The 22,233-nt window shown below is 34.4% G+C and overlaps 2 protein-coding genes across 2 annotated transcripts; one reads left to right on the forward strand and one right to left on the reverse strand.

Moving 5' to 3' along the window:
- Positions 1-11,743: 11,743 nt before the first annotated feature.
- On the reverse strand, positions 11,744-13,093 carry LOC132697031 (uncharacterized). Its single transcript, XM_060662283.1, has 2 exons — positions 13,056-13,093; positions 11,744-12,399 (listed from the first exon to the last, which is right to left on the reverse strand). Exon 2 carries the CDS (start codon positions 12,359-12,361, stop codon positions 12,047-12,049), a length of 315 nt encoding a protein of 104 aa, XP_060518266.1. The 5' UTR covers positions 12,362-12,399; positions 13,056-13,093; the 3' UTR covers positions 11,744-12,046.
- An 869-nt stretch (positions 13,094-13,962) lies between these two features.
- Positions 13,963-18,675, forward strand: LOC132696577 (uncharacterized). The gene is made up of 2 exons (XM_060661477.1): positions 13,963-14,162; positions 17,993-18,675. The coding sequence occupies exon 2, from the start codon at positions 17,996-17,998 to the stop codon at positions 18,593-18,595; it is 600 nt and encodes a 199-aa protein (XP_060517460.1). The 5' UTR covers positions 13,963-14,162; positions 17,993-17,995; the 3' UTR covers positions 18,596-18,675.
- Positions 18,676-22,233: the final 3,558 nt, after the last annotated feature.

The following is a 22,233-nucleotide window of genomic DNA, read 5'->3' on the forward strand; positions in this document are numbered from 1 at the left end:
ATGCCCAAAGACGCCGATTTTGACTAGAATTTGAAAGATATTGACATGAATGTATAACTGTTTGTATCAAAAAATGATAGTTTAAACTGATATTTGCAGTTTTGATGCGGTTTTAGGTATGATATGAGTCGAAGAAGCCGATTTTGACTGGAATCTGTTTAAAATGACAAAGAAAAACCTATTATCAATTCAAGGAAGTGAATTTTTATGTAGTTATCTGCAGTTTTAATGTAGATTTCAGTTCGCTCAGTTATGAAAATGCATGTTTTGGCTATAATCTTCCGTAAATCAAGGGCGAAAACCAATTATTTGTCCCAAAAGAAGGTTTTTTAAGAATATATCTGCATTTCTAAGGTAGATTTGGGTACAATAAGAGGCGAAAAAGCAGATTCTGACTAAGATTTTATCGAAATCGGCAACTATTTGACTCAGAAAGGTTGCCTTACGTCGAAATCTAATGGTTCATTAAGGTTTTCGTTACTAAAATGCCCAAAGACGCCGATTTTGACTAGAATTTGAAAGATATTGACATGAATATATAACTGTTTGTATCAAAAAATGATAGTTTAAACTGATATTTGCAGTTTTGATGCGGTTTTAGATACGATATGAATCGAAGAAGCCGATTTTGACTGGAATCTGTTTAAAATGACAAAGAAAAACCTATTATCAATTCAAGGAAGTGAATTTTTAAGTAGTTATCTGCAGTTTTAATGTAGATTTCAGTTCGCTAAGTTATGAAAATGCATGTTTTGGCTATAATCTTCCGTAAATCAAGGGCGAAAACCAATTATTTGTCTCAAAAGAAGGTGTTTTAAGTATATATCTGCATTTCTAAGGTAGATTTGGGTACAATAAGAGGCGAAAAAGCAGATTCTGACTAAGATTTTATCGAAATCGGCAACTATTTGACTCAGAAAGGTTGCCTTACGTCGAAATCTAATAGTTTATTAAGGTTTTCGTTACTAAAATGCCCAAAGACGCCGATTTTGACTAGAATTTGAAAGATATTGACATGAATATATAACTGTTTGTATCAAAAAATGATAGTTTAAACTGATATTTGCAGTTTTGATGCGGTTTTAGGTACGATATGAGTCGAAGAAGCCGATTTTGACTGGAATCTGTTTAAAATGACAAAGAAAAACCTATTATCAATTCAAGGAAGTGAATTTTTAAGTAGTTATCTGCAGTTTTAATGTAGATTTCAGTTCGCTAAGTTATGAAAATGCATGTTTTGGCTATAATCTTCCGTAAATCAAGCGCGAAAACCAATTATTTGTCCCAAAAGAAGGTGTTTTAAGTATATATCTGCATTTCTAAGGTAGATTTGGGTACAATAAGAGGCGAAAAAGCAGATTCTGACTAAGATTTTATCGAAATCGCAACTATTTGACTCAGAAAGGTTGCTTTACGTCGAAATCTAATAGTTTATTAAGGTTTTCGTTACTAAAATGCCCAAAGACGCCGATTTTGACTAGAATTTGAAAGATATTGACATGAATATATAACTGTTTGTATCAAAAAATGATAGTTTAAACTGATATTTGCAGTTTTGATGCGGTTTTAGATACGATATGAATCGAAGAAGCCGATTTTGACTGGAATCTGTTTAAAATGACAAAGAAAAACCTATTATCAATTCAAGGAAGTGAATTTTTAAGTAGTTATCTGCAGTTTTAATGTAGATTTCAGTTCGCTAAGTTATGAAAATGCATGTTTTGGCTATAATCTTCCGTAAATCAAGGGCGAAAACCAATTATTTGTCCCAAAAGAAGGTGTTTTAAGAATATATCTGCATTTCTAAGGTAGATTTGGGTACAATAAGAGGCGAAAAAGCAGATTCTGACTAAGATTTTATCGAAATCGGCAACTATTTGACTCAGAAAGGTTGCCTTACGTCGAAATCTAATAGTTTATTAAGGTTTTCGTTACTAAAATGCCCAAAGACGCCGATTTTGACTAGAATTTGAAAGATATTGACATGAATATATAACTGTTTGTATCAAAAAATGATAGTTTAAACTGATATTTGCAGTTTTGATGCGGCTTTAGATACGATATGAATCGAAGAAGCCGATTTTGACTGGAATCTGTTTAAAATGACAAAGAAAAACCTATTATCAATTCAAGGAAGTGAATTTTTAAGTAGTTATCTGCAGTTTTCAGATTTCAGTTCGCTAAGTTATGAAAATGCATGTTTTGGCTATAATCTTCCGTAAATCAAGGGCGAAAACCAATTATTTGTCCCAAAAGAAGGTGTTTTAAGTATATATCTGCATTTCTAAGGAAGATTTGGGTACAATAAGAGGCGAAAAAGCAGATTCTGACTAAGATTTTATCTAAATCGGCAACTATTTGACTCAGAAAGGTTGCCTTACGTCGAAATCTAATAGTTTATTAAGGTTTTCGTTACTAAAATGCCCAAAGACGCCGATTTTGACTAGAATTTGAAAGATATTGACATGAATGTATAACTGTTTGTATCAAAAAATGATAGTTTAAACTGATATTTGCAGTTTTGATGCGGTTTTAGATACGATATGAATCGAAGAAGCCGATTTTGACTGGAATCTGTTTAAAATGACAAAGAAAAACCTATTATCAATTCAAGGAAGTGAATTTTTAAGTAGTTATCTGCAGTTTTAATGTAGATTTCAGTTCGCTAAGTTATGAAAATGCATGTTTTGGCTATAATCTTCCGTAAATCAAGGGCGAAAAACAATTATTTGTCCCAAAAGAAGGTGTTTTAAGTATATATCTGCATATCTAAGGTAGATTTGGGTACAATAAGAGGCGAAAAAGCAGATTCTGACTAAGATTTTATCGAAATCGACAACTATTTGACTCAGAAAGGTTGCCTTACGTCGAAATCTAATAGTTTATTAAGGTTTTCGTTACTAAAATGCCCAAAGACGCCGATTTTGACTAGAATTTGAAAGATATTTGCATGAATATATAACTGTTTGTATCAAAAAATGATAGTTTAAACTGATATTTGCAGTTTTGATTCGGTTTTAGATACGATATGAATCGAAGAAGCAGATTTTGACTGGAATCTGTTTAAAATGACAAAGAAAAACCTATTATCAATTCAAGGAAGTGAATTTTTAAGTAGTTATCTGCAGTTTTAATGTAGATTTCAGTTCGCTAAGTTATGAAAATGCATGTTTTGGCTATAATCTTCCGTAAATCAAGGGCGAAAACCAATTATTTGTCCCAAAAAAAGGTGTTTTAAGAATATATCTGCATTTCTAAGGTAGATTTGGGTACAATAAGAGGCGAAAAAGCAGATTCTGACTAAGATTTTATCGAAATCGGCAACTATTTGACTCAGAAAGGTTGCCTTACGTCGAAATCTAATAGTTCATTAAGGTTTTCGTTACTAAAATGCCCAAAGACGCCGATTTTGACTAAAATTTGAAAGATATTGACATGAATATATAACTGTTTGTATCAAAAAATGATAGTTTAAACTGATATTTGCAGTTTTGATGCGGTTTTAGGTACGATATGAGTCGAAGAAGCCGATTTTGACTGGAATCTGTTTAAAATGACAAAGAAAAACCTATTATCAATTCAAGGAAGTGAATTTTTAAGTAGTTATCTGCAGTTTTAATGTAGATTTCAGTTCGCTAAGTTATGAAAATGCATGTTTTGGCTATAATCTTCCGTAAATCAAGCGCGAAAACCAATTATTTGTCCCAAAAGAAGGTGTTTTAAGTATATATCTGCATTTCTAAGGTAGATTTGGGTACAATAAGAGGCGAAAAAGCAGATTCTGACTAAGATTTTATCGAAATCGCAACTATTTGACTCAGAAAGGTTGCCTTACGTCGAAATCTAATAGTTTATTAAGGTTTTCGTTACTAAAATGCCCAAAGACGCCGATTTTGACTAGAATTTGAAAGATATTGACATGAATATATAACTGTTTGTATCAAAAAATGATAGTTTAAACTGATATTTGCAGTTTTGATGCGGTTTTAGATACGATATGAATCGAAGAAGCCGATTTTGACTGGAATCTGTTTAAAATGACAAAGAAAAACCTATTATCAATTCAAGGAAGTGAATTTTTAAGTAGTTATCTGCAGTTTTAATGTAGATTTCAGTTCGCTAAGTTATGAAAATGCATGTTTTGGCTATAATCTTCCGTAAATCAAGGGCGAAAACCAATTATTTGTCCCAAAAGAAGGTGTTTTAAGAATATATCTGCATTTCTAAGGTAGATTTGGGTACAATAAGAGGCGAAAAAGCAGATTCTGACTAAGATTTTATCGAAATCGGCAACTATTTGACTCAGAAAGGTTGCCTTACGTCGAAATCTAATAGTTCATTAAGGTTTTCGTTACTAAATGCCCAAAGACGCCGATTTTGACTAGAATTTGAAAGATATTGACATGAATATATAACTGTTTGTATCAAAAAATGATAGTTTAAACTGATATTTGCAGTTTTGATGCGGTTTTAGATACTATATGAATCGAAGAAGCCGATTTTGACTGGAATCTGTTTAAAATGACAAAGAAAAACCTATTATCAATTCAAGGAAGTGAATTTTTAAGTAGTTATCTGCAGTTTTAATGTAGATTTCAGTTCGCTAAGTTATGAAAATGCATGTTTTGGCTATAATCTTCCGTAAATCAAGGGCGAAAACCAATTATTTGTCCCAAAAGAAGGTGTTTTAAGTATATATCTGCATTTCTAAGGTAGATTTGGGTACAATAAGAGGCGAAAAAGCAGATTCTGACTAAGATTTTATCGAAATCTTCAACTATTTGACTCAGAAAGGTTGCCTTACGTCGAAATCTAATAGTTTATTAAGGTTTTCGTTACTAAAATGCCCAAAGACGCCGATTTTGACTAGAATTTGAAAGATATTGACATGAATATATAACTGTTTGTATCAAAAAATGATAGTTTAAACTGATATTTGCAGTTTTGATGCGGTTTTAGGTACGATATGAGTCGAAGAAGCCGATTTTGAATGGAATCTGTTTAAAATGACAAAGAAAAACCTATTATCAATTCAAGGAAGTGAATTTTTAAGTAGTTATCTGCAGTTTTAATGTAGATTTCAGTTCGCTAAGTTATGAAAATGCATGTTTTGGCTATAATCTTCCGTAAATCAAGGGCGAAAACCAATTATTTGTCCCAAAAGAAGGTGTTTTAAGTATATATCTGCATTTCTAAGGTAGATTTGGGTACAATAAGAGGCGAAAAAGCAGATTCTGACTAAGATTTTATCGAAATCGGCAACTATTTGACTCAGAAAGGTTGCCTTACGTCGAAATCTAATAGTTTATTAAGGTTTTCGTTACTAAAATGCCCAAAGACGCCGATTTTGACTAGAATTTGAAAGATATTGACATGAATATATAACTGTTTGTATCAAAAAATGATAGTTTAAACTGATATTTGCAGTTTTGATGCGGCTTTAGATACGATATGAATCGAAGAAGCCGATTTTGACTGGAATCTGTTTAAAATGACAAAGAAAAACCTATTATCAATTCAAGGAAGTGAATTTTTAAGTAGTTATCTGCAGTTTTCAGATTTCAGTTCGCTAAGTTATGAAAATGCATGTTTTGGCTATAATCTTCCGTAAATCAAGGGCGAAAACCAATTATTTGTCCCAAAAGAAGGTGTTTTAAGTATATATCTGCATTTCTAAGGTAGATTTGGGTACAATAAGAGGCGAAAAAGCAGATTCTGACTAAGGTTTTATCGAAATCGACAACTATTTGACTCAGAAAGGTTGCCTTACGTCGAAATCTAATAGTTTATTAAGGTTTTCGTTACGAAAATGCCCAAAGACGCCCATTTTGACTAGAATTTGAAAGATATTGACATGAATATATAACTGTTTGTATCAAAAAATGATAGTTTAAACTGATATTTGCAGTTTTGATGCGGTTTTAGATACGATATGAATCGAAGAAGCCGATTTTGACTGGAATCTGTTTAAAATGACAAAGAAAAACCTATTATCAATTCAAGGAAGTGAATTTTTAAGTAGTTATCTGCAGTTTTAATGTAGATTTCAGTTCGCTAAGTTATGAAAATGCATGTTTTGGCTATAATCTTCCGTAAATCAAGGGCGAAAAACAATTATTTGTCCCAAAAGAAGGTGTTTTAAGTATATATCTGCATATCTAAGGTAGATTTGGGTACAATAAGATTCGAAAAAGCAGATTCTGACTAAGATTTTATCGAAATCGACAACTATTTGACTCAGAAAGGTTGCCTTACGTCGAAATCTAATAGTTTATTAAGGTTTTCGTTACTAAAATGCCCAAAGACGCCGATTTTGACTAGAATTTGAAAGATATTTGCATGAATATATAACTGTTTGTATCAAAAAATGATAGTTTAAACTGATATTTGCAGTTTTGATTCGGTTTTAGATACGATATGAATCGAAGAAGCAGATTTTGACTGGAATCTGTTTAAAATGACAAAGAAAAACCTATTATCAATTCAAGGAAGTGAATTTTTAAGTAGTTATCTGCAGTTTTAATGTAGATTTCAGTTCGCTAAGTTATGAAAATGCATGTTTTGGCTATAATCTTCCGTAAATCAAGGGCGAAAACCAATTATTTGTCCCAAAAGAAGGTGTTTTAAGAATATATCTGCATTTCTAAGGTAGATTTGGGTACAATAAGAGGCGAAAAAGCAGATTCTGACTAAGATTTTATCGAAATCGGCAACTATTTGACTCAGAAAGGTTGCCTTACGTCGAAATCTAATAGTTCATTAAGGTTTTCGTTACTAAAATGCCCAAAGACGCCGATTTTGACTAGAATTTGAAAGATATTGACATGAATATATAACTGTTTGTATCAAAAAATGATAGTTTAAACTGATATTTGCAGTTTTGATGCGGTTTTAGATACTATATGAATCGAAGAAGCCGATTTTGACTGGAATCTGTTTAAAATGACAAAGAAAAACCTATTATCAATTCAAGGAAGTGAATTTTTAAGTAGTTATCTGCAGTTTTAATGTAGATTTCAGTTCGCTAAGTTATGAAAATGCATGTTTTGGCTATAATCTTCCGTAAATCAAGGGCGAAAACCAATTATTTGTCCCAAAAGAAGGTGTTTTAAGTATATATCTGCATTTCTAAGGTAGATTTGGGTACAATAAGAGGCGAAAAAGCAGATTCTGACTAAGATTTTATCGAAATCGGCAACTATTTGACTCAGAAAGGTTGCCTTACGTCGAAATCTAATAGTTTATTAAGGTTTTCGTTACTAAAATGCCCAAAGACGCCGATTTTGACTAGAATTTGAAAGATATTGACATGAATATATAACTGTTTGTATCAAAAAATGATAGTTTAAACTGATATTTGCAGTTTTGATGCGGTTTTAGGTACGATATGAGTCGAAGAAGCCGATTTTGAATGGAATCTGTTTAAAATGACAAAGAAAAACCTATTATCAATTCAAGGAAGTGAATTTTTAAGTAGTTATCTGCAGTTTTAATGTAGATTTCAGTTCGCTAAGTTATGAAAATGCATGTTTTGGCCATAATCTTCCGTAAATCAAGGGCGAAAACCAATTATTTGTCCCAAAAGAAGGTGTTTTAAGTATATATCTGCATTTCTAAGGTAGATTTGGGTACAATAAGAGGCGAAAAAGCAGATTCTGACTAAGATTTTATCGAAATCGGCAACTATTTGACTCAGAAAGGTTGCCTTACGTCGAAATCTAATAGTTTATTAAGGTTTTCGTTACTAAAATGCCCAAAGACGCCGATTTTGACTAGAATTTGAAAGATATTGACATGAATATATAACTGTTTGTATCAAAAAATGATAGTTTAAACTGATATTTGCAGTTTTGATGCGGCTTTAGATACGATATGAATCGAAGAAGCCGATTTTGACTGGAATCTGTTTAAAATGACAAAGAAAAACCTATTATCAATTCAAGGAAGTGAATTTTTAAGTAGTTATCTGCAGTTTTCAGATTTCAGTTCGCTAAGTTATGAAAATGCATGTTTTGGCTATAATCTTCCGTAAATCAAGGGCGAAAACCAATTATTTGTCCCAAAAGAAGGTGTTTTAAGTATATATCTGCATTTCTAAGGTAGATTTGGGTACAATAAGAGGCGAAAAAGCAGATTCTGACTAAGGTTTTATCGAAATCGACAACTATTTGACTCAGAAAGGTTGCCTTACGTCGAAATCTAATAGTTTATTAAGGTTTTCGTTACGAAAATGCCCAAAGACGCCCATTTTGACTAGAATTTGAAAGATATTGACATGAATATATAACTGTTTGTATCAAAAAATGATAGTTTAAACTGATATTTGCAGTTTTGATGCGGTTTTAGATACGATATGAATCGAAGAAGCCGATTTTGACTGGAATCTGTTTAAAATGACAAAGAAAAACCTATTATCAATTCAAGGAAGTGAATTTTTAAGTAGTTATCTTCAGTTTTAATGTAGATTTCAGTTCGCTAAGTTATGAAAATGCATGTTTTGGCTATAATCTTCCGTAAATCAAGGGCGAAAACCAATTATTTGTCCCAAAAGAAGGTGTTTTAAGTATATATCTGCATTTCTAAGGTAGATTTGGGTACAATAAGAGGCGAAAAAGCAGATTCTGACTAAGATTTTATCGAAATCGGCAACTATTTGACTCAGAAAGGTTGCCTTACGTCGAAATCTAATAGTTTATTAAGGTTTTCGTTACTAAAATGCCCAAAGACGCCGATTTTGACTAGAATTTGAAAGATATTGACATGAATATATAACTGTTTGTATCAAAAAATGATAGTTTAAACTGATATTTGCAGTTTTGATGCGGCTTTAGATACGATATGAATCGAAGAAGCCGATTTTGACTGGAATCTGTTTAAAATGACAAAGAAAAACCTATTATCAATTCAAGGAAGTGAATTTTTAAGTAGTTATCTGCAGTTTTCAGATTTCAGTTCGCTAAGTTATGAAAATGCATGTTTTGGCTATAATCTTCCGTAAATCAAGGGCGAAAACCAATTATTTGTCCCAAAAGAAGGTGTTTTAAGTATATATCTGCATTTCTAAGGTAGATTTGGGTACAATAAGAGGCGAAAAAGCAGATTCTGACTAAGGTTTTATCGAAATCGACAACTATTTGACTCAGAAAGGTTGCCTTACGTCGAAATCTAATAGTTTATTAAGGTTTTCGTTACGAAAATGCCCAAAGACGCCCATTTTGACTAGAATTTGAAAGATATTGACATGAATATATAACTGTTTGTATCAAAAAATGATAGTTTAAACTGATATTTGCAGTTTTGATGCGGTTTTAGATACGATATGAATCGAAGAAGCCGATTTTGACTGGAATCTGTTTAAAATGACAAAGAAAAACCTATTATCAATTCAAGGAAGTGAATTTTTAAGTAGTTATCTGCAGTTTTAATGTAGATTTCAGTTCGCTAAGTTATGAAAATGCATGTTTTGGCTATAATCTTCCGTAAATCAAGGGCGAAAAACAATTATTTGTCCCAAAAGAAGGTGTTTTAAGTATATATCTGCATATCTAAGGTAGATTTGGGTACAATAAGAGGCGACAAAGCAGATTCTGACTAAGATTTTATCGAAATCGACAACTATTTGACTCAGAAAGGTTGCCTTACGTCGAAATCTAATAGTTTATTAAGGTTTTCGTTACTAAAATGCCCAAAGACGCCGATTTTGACTAGAATTTGAAAGATATTTGCATGAATATATAACTGTTTGTATCAAAAAATGATAGTTTAAACTGATATTTGCAGTTTTGATTCGGTTTTAGATACGATATGAATCGAAGAAGCAGATTTTGACTGGAATCTGTTTAAAATGACAAAGAAAAACCTATTATCAATTCAAGGAAGTGAATTTTTAAGTAGTTATCTGCAGTTTTAATGTAGATTTCAGTTCGCTAAGTTATGAAAATGCATGTTTTGGCTATAATCTTCCGTAAATCAAGGGCGAAAACCAATTATTTGTCCCAAAAGAAGTTGTTTTAAGAATATATCTGCATTTCTAAGGTAGATTTGGGTACAATAAGAGGCGAAAAAGCAGATTCTGACTAAGATTTTATCGAAATCGGCAACTATTTGACTCAGAAAGGTTGCCTTACGTCGAAATCTAATAGTTCATTAAGGTTTTCGTTACTAAAATGCCCAAAGACGCCGATTTTGACTAGAATTTGAAAGATATTGACATGAATATATAACTGTTTGTATCAAAAAATGATAGTTTAAACTGATATTTGCAGTTTTGATGCGGTTTTAGATACTATATGAATCGAAGAAGCCGATTTTGACTGGAATCTGTTTAAAATGACAAAGAAAAACCTATTATCAATTCAAGGAAGTGAATTTTTAAGTAGTTATCTGCAGTTTTAATGTAGATTTCAGTTCGCTAAGTTATGAAAATGCATGTTTTGGCTATAATCTTCCGTAAATCAAGGGCGAAAACCAATTATTTGTCCCAAAAGAAGGTGTTTTAAGTATATATCTGCATTTCTAAGGTAGATTTGGGTACAATAAGAGGCGAAAAAGCAGATTCTGACTAAGATTTTATCGAAATCGCCAACTATTTGACTCAGAAAGGTTGCCTTACGTCGAAATCTAATAGTTTATTAAGGTTTTCGTTACTAAAATGCCCAAAGACGCCGATTTTGACTAGAATTTGAAAGATATTTGCATGAATATATAACTGTTTGTATCAAAAAATGATAGTTTAAACTGATATTTGCAGTTTTGATTCGGTTTTAGATACGATATGAATCGAAGAAGCAGATTTTGACTGGAATCTGTTTAAAATGACAAAGAAAAACCTATTATCAATTCAAGGAAGTGAATTTTTAAGTAGTTATCTGCAGTTTTAATGTAGATTTCAGTTCGCTAAGTTATGAAAATGCATGTTTTGGCTATAATCTTCCGTAAATCAAGGGCGAAAACCAATTATTTGTCCCAAAAGAAGGTGTTTTAAGTATATGTCTGCATTTCTAAGGTAGATTTGTGTACAATAAGAGGCGAAAAAGCAGATTCTGACTAAGATTTTATCGAAATCGGCAACTATTTGACTCAGAAAGGTTGCCTTACGTCGAAATCTAATAGTTCATTAAGGTTTTCGTTACTAAAATGCCCAAAGACGCCGATTTTGACTAGAATTTGAAAGATATTTGCATGAATATATAACTGTTTGTATCAAAAAATGATAGTTTAAACTGATATTTGCAGTTTTGATTCGGTTTTAGATACGATATGAATCGAAGAAGCAGATTTTGACTGGAATCTGTTTAAAATGACAAAGAAAAACCTATTATCAATTCAAGGAAGTGAATTTTTAAGTAGTTATCTGCAGTTCTAATGTAGATTTCAGTTCGCTAAGTTATGAAAATGCATGTTTTGGCTATAATTTTCCGTAAATCAAGGGCGAAAACCAATTATTTGTCCCAAAAGAAGGTGTTTTAATTATATATCTGCATTTCTAAGGTAGATTTGGGTACAATAAGAGGCGAAAAAGCAGATTCTGACTAAGATTTTATCGAAATCGGCAACTGTTTGACTCAGAAAGGTTGCCTTACGTCGAAATCTAATAGTTTATTAAGGTTTTCGTTACTAAAATGCCCAAAGACGCCGATTTTGACTAGAATTTGAAAGATATTGACAGTAGATGTATAGTGCCGATATAAGCAACAAAAACCGTACATAACCTCAATTTCCTAACCCCCCCGCAGCGGGGGCCCCCCGCGCGTGGCGTCCTAGTGTCCCCCCTGTCTACCAGAGTGCGCTCCGCCCCCCACCCAGCTTGTGTAGCGTCCTGTTTTGCCCCGGTTCCGCCCGTCGCTGCTAGATGTCGCGCGCTTGTGTCGCCAGCTTGTGTAGCGTCCTGTTTTGCCCCGGTTCCGCCCGTCGCTGCTAGATGTCGCGCGCTCCGACCGTCGTAGGCCCCCCCGGTAGAGGGCGGTGACGGTGCGGCGCGGTGACGCGGTGGATCGGGAGGATAATTAAATAAACTTGAATTTTAATACATTTTATTTTATTTTATTTATAAAATTGGTCTGGCGAGGAGTTTCTTCTTCTTTTTATGTCGATTCAGTCGACCATCCCATTGTTCCTGTTCCTTGCGTTGTTCTTCTTCCCGTTCCCGGAGGAAATCTAAATACGAAGTGCACTCCTCGCCGTCCCACTCCGTCGACCACCCACCCGGGTACTCCTGCTGCTCCTTTGTTTCTTTTGATCCACCGGGTTGCTCCTGCTGCTGGTGATGTTCCCTTGTCGTTTCATGTCGTACCGGGAATTCTAACCCCCGGTACTCTTTGTGTGATTTGAATATGTGACGCCCTAAGCGATGCGCCAACATAATATGCGACTTGTCATACGGACAAACCGCGATTTTTTCTAGAACAAAACAAAGTATGATATGTAGCGTTTCCTATAAAACACACATTTTTTTTTAAACAAAACTTCCAAAAAGGGGGGTTATCAAATAATTTTAAAAATTGTTTTTTAAGTTATACGCGCATACCAAAATTCACGTTTCAATTCACTGTCATTTAAATGTAAGTGTATTATTGTCAAAAGGGCAAACTGCAATTTTTTAGTACAAAAAATAAACAAAAATATGTATATATTTCGCGTTTTCCCCATAAAACGCACATTTTTGAAACAAAACTTTCAGTAATTTTAAAAATTGTTTATTTTTTAAAAGCCAAAATTCCCTATTCACTGTCATTTAAAAGATATTAAAAACGCTCAATTTAATTCGATTATTATTGTCAAAAAGGCAAACTGCAATTTTTTAGTACAAAAAATAAAACATTTTTGAAACAAATTTAAAAATTGTTTATTTTTTAAAAGCCAAAATTCCCTTTTCCATTCACTGTCATTTAAAAGCTATTAAAAACACTCAATTTAAATCGGTTATTATGCAACGTAAAAAAGATGAGTATCATATTTTAAAACAGGTAGAAACTAACCAAAAAAGTGATAACCCAAACTGAAACCCACAAGAAAAGACGCGCACTGTATAAAGGTAATTAAAATATAAAACTTACCAGTTGTAGGGTCGTAGGGAAATGGACATCGCACTTCTGTATTCATTGCACTGAAAATAGTCTATAATACACATGCAACGTATTTATACACATGCACTCCCTTCCATGGTTGAATTAAAAGTCGAAAGGTCTTCTACCCACAAGCACCAACGCCGATTTGAATAGACGCGATGTTGTCGCCAGACAACCGTGCAGGTAGAAGTCTCAAGGTCAACACGCTTTCACACGGGAACGCAACCGTTTCGGACGTTGGACGAACGTATGTTGCCGCAAAAGATCAAGGCCAACTTGCTTTCATTTTTTACAATCTCCGTATGGGATGTGGAATTTCAAAACGCGCCGAGTCTAAATGTCAAGTTGTTTTGCTTGTTGAGAATAATAATTAATTGCCCCCTTTATATTTGCTCCGTGGGATTAACGTAATGGGAAAAATTTGTTGCAACGCATGTGGAGGTGTCTTCGTTTGTTAACTTTTAGAAAGTATTCTCGCACCGTATAAATACATCTCATTTTTCTCTGTTTTGTCAGTAGTTGTTTTTGGTATTATTCGTGCAACGTGGAAGCTAACTTAGTGGTTTGGTGTTCGTACAAAAAAGCAGTAAGTACCTTTTTTATTGTCTTATTTTAATTCTTTAACATTTGTTATTATTTTATAAAGTTCCTAAAGATCATCTTAGTACTCTCAACCCGTAACCGCAAATAGAATAGCAGCAATCTTAAGCGTAAGTTTTTTTTATTTTTTTAATTTTGAGATAAAATAATTAATAATAATTTATAGATGGACTTAAGTCAACTGAATCAAACCTGTCTTGCAGAAGGTGATTTTGAGCAGCCGATTGTCAAACTGCATGAATTGCCGATAGGCGTTCCGTTTAAAATTACTAGAGCCAAAATTGTTAATACAAAATTTGGCAATTCCGTGTTGCTGCAATTAGAAAATTCCGTAGTATTTCTTCCTACTCGCGTGACAGAAGCTTTCCGTCCGAGACTAGAACACTTTGCGTCGGGGCAGTACAAACTGGTCTACGAGGGATCCAAAGATATTGGAAAGCCCAACTCTTTAAAGAAATTCAAAATAATTCAAAATTAATCAACATATTATACAGGGTAAGTCTTATTTACTGTTATATATTTAATAAACCACGATGCGCGTAAAGCAGATCATTCATAGAGGGCAAATCTTAATTTTAACCTTACAAAAATTAAAAAAGCATATTTCCGACAAGTTCACTCTTAGAGATAGTGATGTGTGGCTTAGGAGACTAAATAAAAATATTGAATCTTGCAACCAAATCGTTTCTAACGAAAAGGATTTATCTATTGGGTTAAAAAGAAAATTACAAACTACAATTCAACATCTGAAAGCTATTAGAAAAATTATTCTTAATTATCAACATAAGCATTTTGGATTGGGATTACAAAGTAGTAGCCGCGAGACAAACACAAATGAAATGGTTGTATGGGAATCGGTAGCGTCGTGTTTCCAGGGAAGAGTTCAGACTGGTGTCATAATTAATTTACTTCATAAAGATTTAATTCAATTTTTAAACGATTCTCGTCCAATATTTCAACAAAAAATTAGTCAAATTTTAAAGAAATTTTTATTGCTGAAAGTAAATACCACATTTTGCGGTGAATTTATTAAGGCAAAAAATGATGTCCAAGGCGAAGTTGATGTTAAATATCTGAGTACCGGAAATGCTGTAGTTGATTTAGGAACAGAATTGAATGATTGGTTTGTTGAAAATGTGCAAGATAAAATTTTAAATCAAATGTCAGAGTTTCAGGAACGTGATTCCGGGTGGGCTTTAAATAATATTATTTATTTAGAGATTAACATTAATAAATTTGAAATGGGTAACGGGTCATCCTTCGTTGAGTTGCCTAAAGAAATTGCGAATAAAAGGGCTTGTATTAACATTAGAAATGACGATCAAGCGTGTTTTTATTGGTCAGTTGTATGCGGACTCTTTCCAGCACGTTTTCGTCAGTATTTACCCTCTTCATATCCATACTACAAAAGTGTTTTGAAAACTGAAAATTTACAAACACCTATGGAAATGAATAAAATAAGCAAATTTGAAAAAGACAATGATATTTCCATCAATGTTTATATCTTAGAGCTTAATAAAAATGAAAAAACTAGTTTTTATTCCGTGTTACCTGCACGATTAACAAAAGAAAAACGCGAAAAACATTCAAATTTGTTGTTAATACAAAATAAATATTATCCAAAAGTTAATGATTTTGATCCTGATCCGCAAGATAATGATTATGAAGAAATAAAATATCACTATTGTTACATTAAAAATTTGTCTCGATTAGTTTCCTCACAGCTCAGTAAATATAATCACAAGAAATACATTTGCGATAGGTGTTTGAATTATTTCAATAACGAAACTCGTCTACATGACCACGAAACAATATGTTCCAGTTTCAATGAGTATAAAGTGTCTTTTCCCAAATATGATTACGTTGAATTTCGAAACCATATATATAAACAAAGGACTCCGTTTGTAATTTACGCCGATTTTGAGAGTCAATTGAGAAAAGTAAATTTGAAAATTTCAGATAAAACCTCGAAATACCAAAAGCACGAAGCTTACAGTGCTGCATATTACTTTAAATGTTCTTATGATGATTCAATATCATTTTTCAAAAGTTATCGTGGTCTAGATTGTATTGATTGGTTCGTGGAGGAAATATCTAATTTATCAAAATTTGTTCGTTCAAAATTTAAGGATATTATACCAATGGATAGTGAAATTAGTCTAGATCAAAGGTCGAGTCATTGTCATATTTGTGAAAAACCTTTTTTAAAAGAAGATGTTATTGTTCGTGACCATGATCATTTTACTGGTAAATTTAGAGGTTTTGCCCATCAGGCTTGTAATTTAAATTTTAAAAAAATATTTGTAGTGCCCGTAGTATTCCAGAACCTTTCTGGATACGATAGCCACTTCCTGCTTCCGGTTTTAGCAAAAAAAAGCTATGTATCCATAGTTCCGGTTAATAAGGAAAAATACATCTCTTTTACATATTTCGAACCTGATTATAACATAAAATTTAGATTTATAGATTCGTTTAGATTTTTGGGAGCATCTCTGGATAATTTAGTTTCCAGTATGGATAAAAATGAACTATATATTTTAAGAAAAGAATTTTCCGATCTCGACGAATCAAAATTAAATTTACTGTCGCAAAAAGGTATTTTTTGTTACGATTACATCGACCATATAGACAAATTAAATGAAACAACTTTACCCCCGATTGAAGAATTCTATAATAAATTAAGTGAAAGCAATATTAGTGAAGAAAAATATTCCCACGCACAAAGTGTTTGGCAGTCGTTTGAAATAAAAAATTTAGGCGAGTATTCAGATTTGTATTTAAAAACCGACGTTATTCTTCTGGCAGATATATTCGAAAATTTTCGAAAAACTTGTATGGCAACACACGTTTTGGATCCGGCGTGGTATTTCAGTATGCCCGGGTATACATGGGATTGCATGCTTAGATTCACAAAATGTCGTTTAGAACTTTTGCGCGACATTGACCAAATTATGTTTATCGAGCGGGCTATACGAGGTGGAATTTCGGTGTGTGTTGGTAGATATGCGGAGGCCAACAATAAATATATGCCCAACTACGATTCATCCAGGGATGATTCCTATATCATGTACTTTGACGTCAATAACCTCTATGGCAAGGCCATGTGCGAGCCTCTTCCTTACGGAGGATTCGACTGGATGTCTCATCAAGAGATTGATTCATTTAATGTCATGAACATTCCAGATGAATCTTCCCAAGGATATATCCTAGAGGTAGACCTGGAATACCCGCAGAAATTACATGACACACATAGAGATTTTCCATTTTGTGCCGAACATCGAGTGCCCCCCAATTCAAAGTTACCAAAACTAATGACTACTTTGTATAATAAAGAAAAATACGTCATACACTATCGCAATTTAAAACAGGCTCTCAAAAACGGTCTCGTACTAAAGAAAATTCACAAAATATTAAAATTTAACCAATCTCGTTGGTTGAAATGTTATATCGATTATAATAATAAATTAAGAACCCAAGCAAAGACAAAATTTGGTATAAATTTATACAAATTGTTTAATAATGCCGCTTACGGTAAAACAATGGAAAACATTCGCAAGCATCGTATTGTTAAATTTGTTAAAGCGTGGGATGGTCGCTACGGTGCGAAAAATTTAATTTCTAGTCCTAGATTTCACAGTAGAACCATACTTGATAACAATTTGTTGCTTATAGAATTAAAAAAATCGGAACTTTGCTTTAATAAGCCACTTTATATTGGAATGTCCATATTGGATTTGTCGAAAACGACCATGTACGAGTTTCATTATAATTACATGCTTCCAAATTTGGGTCCCGAAAAATGTAAAATTCAATACATGGATACGGACAGTTTCATTTATAATATCAAATGTTATGACGCATATGAAAGCGTTATTAAGGCCGATTTAACAAAATTTGACATGTCTGATTATCCTAATGACAATCCCTATAATATACCGCAAATCAACAAAAAGGTTTTGGGGTTGATGAAGGATGAGACTAATGGCACCATCATTAGTCATTATGCTGGGTTAAGGTCGAAAATGTATACTTTCAAAATTTTAACGGGTTCGGTAGTTAAAAAGTCAAAGGGTATTCAGTACAATATTGTAAAAAATAAAATTTCATTTGATGACTACGTAGAATGCTTAACAAATTTTAGGGAAAAGTACGCCACTCAACGAACCATTCGTTCATACACTCACAATGTATTTAGCATCGAACAAACAAAAGTTGCCTTGAGTCCTTTAGACGATAAACGTTATCTTTTGCCGAATTCATATGAAACGCTTCCGTGGGGACATTATAAAGTGCCGTAATTATTTTTTAATATATTTTTGTTACAGATTATGGTCAAACAACTTACATTAGAAAGCCTTTGTATTATAACAATTTGCGAAAATATTAGGTGTAGTGCTGATTTTTTGCGTGAGTCACCTTTGCCTTGGAAACTAACGATACTAATATTTAAATATTATTCGAAATATAGATGGAGGTACCTTAAACAACTAGCGCTCCAGTCTGATGGCAATTCTTTATTAAATTTAGAATTCATTCTGTTGAATAAGAGATTTGGATCGTCTTACAGAAATAGCATTTTGGCAACTCCAACCATTGATTTTGACGGAGAATCCGCTTACTGTTTATGGGTCAGTTATTACAGGATAAAATATTCGGAAATTTTAGTTTGTAAATCTTGTCACTTTATATTTCAAGTAGTTAAAAAATTTAAAAAGAAAAATTTTAGACTTTTATTGGATCACTATCATTTACAGCTGGATATAAATAATTTGAATGATGTATATCACGATAAACAATTTTGGTGTCAAAGCTGCATTGAAGAAGTTTTGTTCACTGTAGAAACTGAAGATGAATGTAATTTAATGCTTCACAATGAGAGGAAATATGGAAAAAAGTTACGCTTTTCTGATAGTCCATTGAACTATTAATACTGTGGTTTTATTATAACATATGTAACTGTAGATAAGACTTTTATGTATTGATTGTATTCCATTGTATTGCAACAAGAATAAACATGTATATATTTAGACGCTATTTTCTTTTTTACCACCACCACAACACCGCATAATAATTACACAGAAGTTTGTAATTGTATAATTTATTTATTATATACATTATTACTATTTTACAATTTCGTTAAATGCTAAATTATTAAATTGTTCTAGTTTTCTTTTGCACTCTTGAGCTTGCATCCGCGCCACTTGCAAGTCTGTATTAAAAAGCGCAATTTGTGTTTCAATTTCGTTGATATTGCACTCTAATCCCGACAACTGAGACGCCAAGTTTCTTTTTAAATTGAATGCCTCACAAATGACACTTTTTTCTCTACCGTCCGTGAACACTTCGAGCCAATCAGCGGATGACGTTGGAGCTGCAAACGCTTCACTTGTGGTAGTTTTCTTCTTCTTCTTGCGGGATACGACCGACGCACTTTGTTTTCGTTTGGTCGCAGATTTTTTGGTTTGTTGCTCTACAGGAACGAAGCTGGACGGGAGCACTTCTGATGAAGGAAATTGCAACTCGAAATTTTCCAATAAATTATACAATTTGTTGGATGTCACAATTTTCTCTTGAGCCATCATATACACGTATTTATGTCAGAACTTCTAAATCGAGACTAAATTTATTTCAAAACGTCTACGTTGTCTACCCACGAATCGTGCGACTTATCCAATCCCAACCAGCGCACGAGAACCATATTGCCTCGTCTGCGCAACACCTTTTCGACGAGATATAAGTCCGGGTTAACTGTCTTCTGCAATTCTTCTTCATAAAATCCGCCCATTATGGGTTTACCCTGCATATCTTGAAGCAAATACGTTACGGGGTTAGTAACCCGTACTTTAACAATTTTAAACAATTCCGTGGTCCAATTCGGTGTATAACCTTTGTTGAAAACGTGCTTGACTTTGCTGATTCTAACGATGTCGCCGACTTTAAGTTTACGAGGACCGAATATTTTTATGCTACTATACGCGGTTTTCAAAATTCTCTTTTCGTTGCTCTTACTCACATCGATGGGTTTCGTACCCGTCGTTCTATGTTTTGTGTTATTGTATTCATCAACGATAGAGGCGAGCACATCGATCCATTTGTACGTCCCGCGTAAAGAAAAATGTCGAAACAATTTCTCTTTGAGGGTACGTATCACCCGTTCGACAATTGAGGCCTTTTTTATGCTATACGTACTATAGTGGTTAATTTTATGCTTATCCACAAGTTTCAGAAACGTGTCGTTGTAAAATTCTTTACCGAGATCCGTTTGCAAGTTTTGAGGGTGCCGTCCGTCCTTGAGAATTTTGGAAAACGCCTTGGCGACTTCGACCCCGGTTTTGGTTTTCAACGGGCGACACCATACATATTTTGAGAAACAGTCTATCACAACCAGCACGAATTTAAAATTTCTGTTTTGTTTGCTGTAGCAATCTAATTGGGCCAGATCCGCTTGCCACAGGTCATCCATCCCTCGTATTATAGTCCGGCGGCGAGCATAATTTCTGCGTGCCGGCTTGTGCAGTTCTCGAACCAGTTGTACCTTCTCTTTATTCATAATGTGTGTTCGGTTGCGATGGAGGATTTAAAACCCTTTGTTTCAATACCTTCATTATATTCTCATTTTCGTTCGTAAGTCGCTCCATTTTGGTTACAATATCATGAAATTGCTGTGACAAAACGGCGACTTTTGTCATGTGCTTTTCCAAATCTTTCTTTGCGCTCATTTCGCTTAGCTTTTGGTGGAAAACTTCGCGAAACTGCATAATTTCATTTTCGAGTGTAGTGCTACTCATTTTCAGTTGTTCTTCAAGACGCGAGAATTTAGTAGTAGATGTATAGTGCCGATATAAGCAACAGAAACCGTACATAACCTCAATTTCCTAACCCCCCCGCAGCGGGGGCCCCCCGCGCGTGGCGTCCTAGTGTCCCCCCTGTCTACCAGAGTGCGCTCCGCCCCCCACCCAGCTTGTGTAGCGTCCTGTTTTGCCCCGGTTCCGCCCGTCGCTGCTAGATGTCGCGCGCTTGTGTCGCCAGCTTGTGTAGCGTCCTGTTTTGCCCCGGTTCCGCCCGTCGCTGCTAGATGTCGCGCGCTCCGACCGTCGTAGGCCCCCCCGGTAGAGGGCGGTGACGCGGGGGATCGAGTCGTCGGTAAACAAGTCGAGTGACTTATACAGAGTGTCTCAATAATCACGGTTTAATAAAAGAAAAACTATAGATACAATAGTAAATATTTATTAGCTCATATGTAGACAACGTAATGCTTCGTACAAGCGGTGTTTCTGGTCCATGAGATTTTCTACTTCATCGCGGTCGAGGATAATTTCGTCGCCATGATCCCGTTTCAGTATCAACTCACAGCTCTCTTCTTCGTTCGAATAGGTCACCTCGATACTGCTCCCGATGTAGACTGTTATGTCGTTCCAGAACATGATTTCTCCCACCTCGTCCTCCAGAAAGAACAAAAAATCCCAAAAATCCTGGACTTGAAAATCTATGTGCTTGTTCTTGAAGATGAAACGGACACCTGAATTCTTTATTTCGAAAATCGTGTTTTCATCGATAGTGACCACTTTGTTACACATTGTGACAAACAGACTGACTTCGGTATCAAATTCAAATGTACTTATATATCAACAACCCCCCACTATCGGTGTAATTAAGAGAGATATTTACATTTAGTCAATTTGAATAAGCATTTTGCCAAAAGAAGCAAACAAGCGCACGTAGTTACATATAGCGCACGTATCACCCGTTCGACAATTGAGGCCTTTTTTATGCTATACGTACTATAGTGGTTAATTTTATGCTTATCCACAAGTTTCAGAAACGTGTCGTTGTAAAATTCTTTACCGAGATCCGTTTGCAAGTTTTGAGGGTGCCGTCCGTCCTTGAGAATTTTGGAAAACGCCTTGGCGACTTCGACCCCGGTTTTGGTTTTCAACGGGCGACACCATACATATTTTGAGAAACAGTCTATCACAACCAGCACGAATTTAAAATTTCTGTTTTGTTTGCTGTAGCAATCTAATTGGGCCAGATCCGCTTGCCACAGGTCATCCATCCCTCGTATTATAGTCCGGCGGCGAGCATAATTTCTGCGTGCCGGCTTGTGCAGTTCTCGAACCAGTTGTACCTTCTCTTTATTCATAATGTGTGTTCGGTTGCGATGGAGGATTTAAAACCCTTTGTTTCAATACCTTCATTATATTCTCATTTTCGTTCGTAAGTCGCTCCATTTTGGTTACAATATCATGAAATTGCTGTGACAAAACGGCGACTTTTGTCATGTGCTTTTCCAAATCTTTCTTTGCGCTCATTTCGCTTAGCTTTTGGTGGAAAACTTCGCGAAACTGCATAATTTCATTTTCGAGTGTAGTGCTACTCATTTTCAGTTGTTCTTCAAGACGCGAGAATTTAGTAGTAGATGTATAGTGCCGATATAAGCAACAGAAACCGTACATAACCTCAATTTCCTAACCCCCCCGCAGCGGGGGCCCCCCGCGCGTGGCGTCCTAGTGTCCCCCCTGTCTACCAGAGTGCGCTCCGCCCCCCACCCAGCTTGTGTAGCGTC

This window comes from Cylas formicarius, unplaced genomic scaffold (genome assembly GCF_029955315.1).
Source record: "Cylas formicarius isolate icCylForm1 unplaced genomic scaffold, icCylForm1.1 PGA_scaffold_1__22_contigs__length_36826433, whole genome shotgun sequence".
NCBI lineage: Eukaryota > Metazoa > Arthropoda > Insecta > Coleoptera > Brentidae > Cylas > Cylas formicarius.

What these genes read in the sequence shown, in the direction of transcription:
- LOC132697031 (XM_060662283.1), bottom strand. Translation starts at nt 12,361, where the DNA reads ATGTTGGCGCATCGCTTAGGGCGTCACATATTCAAATCACACAAAGAG.
- LOC132696577 (XM_060661477.1), top strand. Translation starts at nt 17,996, where the DNA reads ATGGTCAAACAACTTACATTAGAAAGCCTTTGTATTATAACAATTTGC.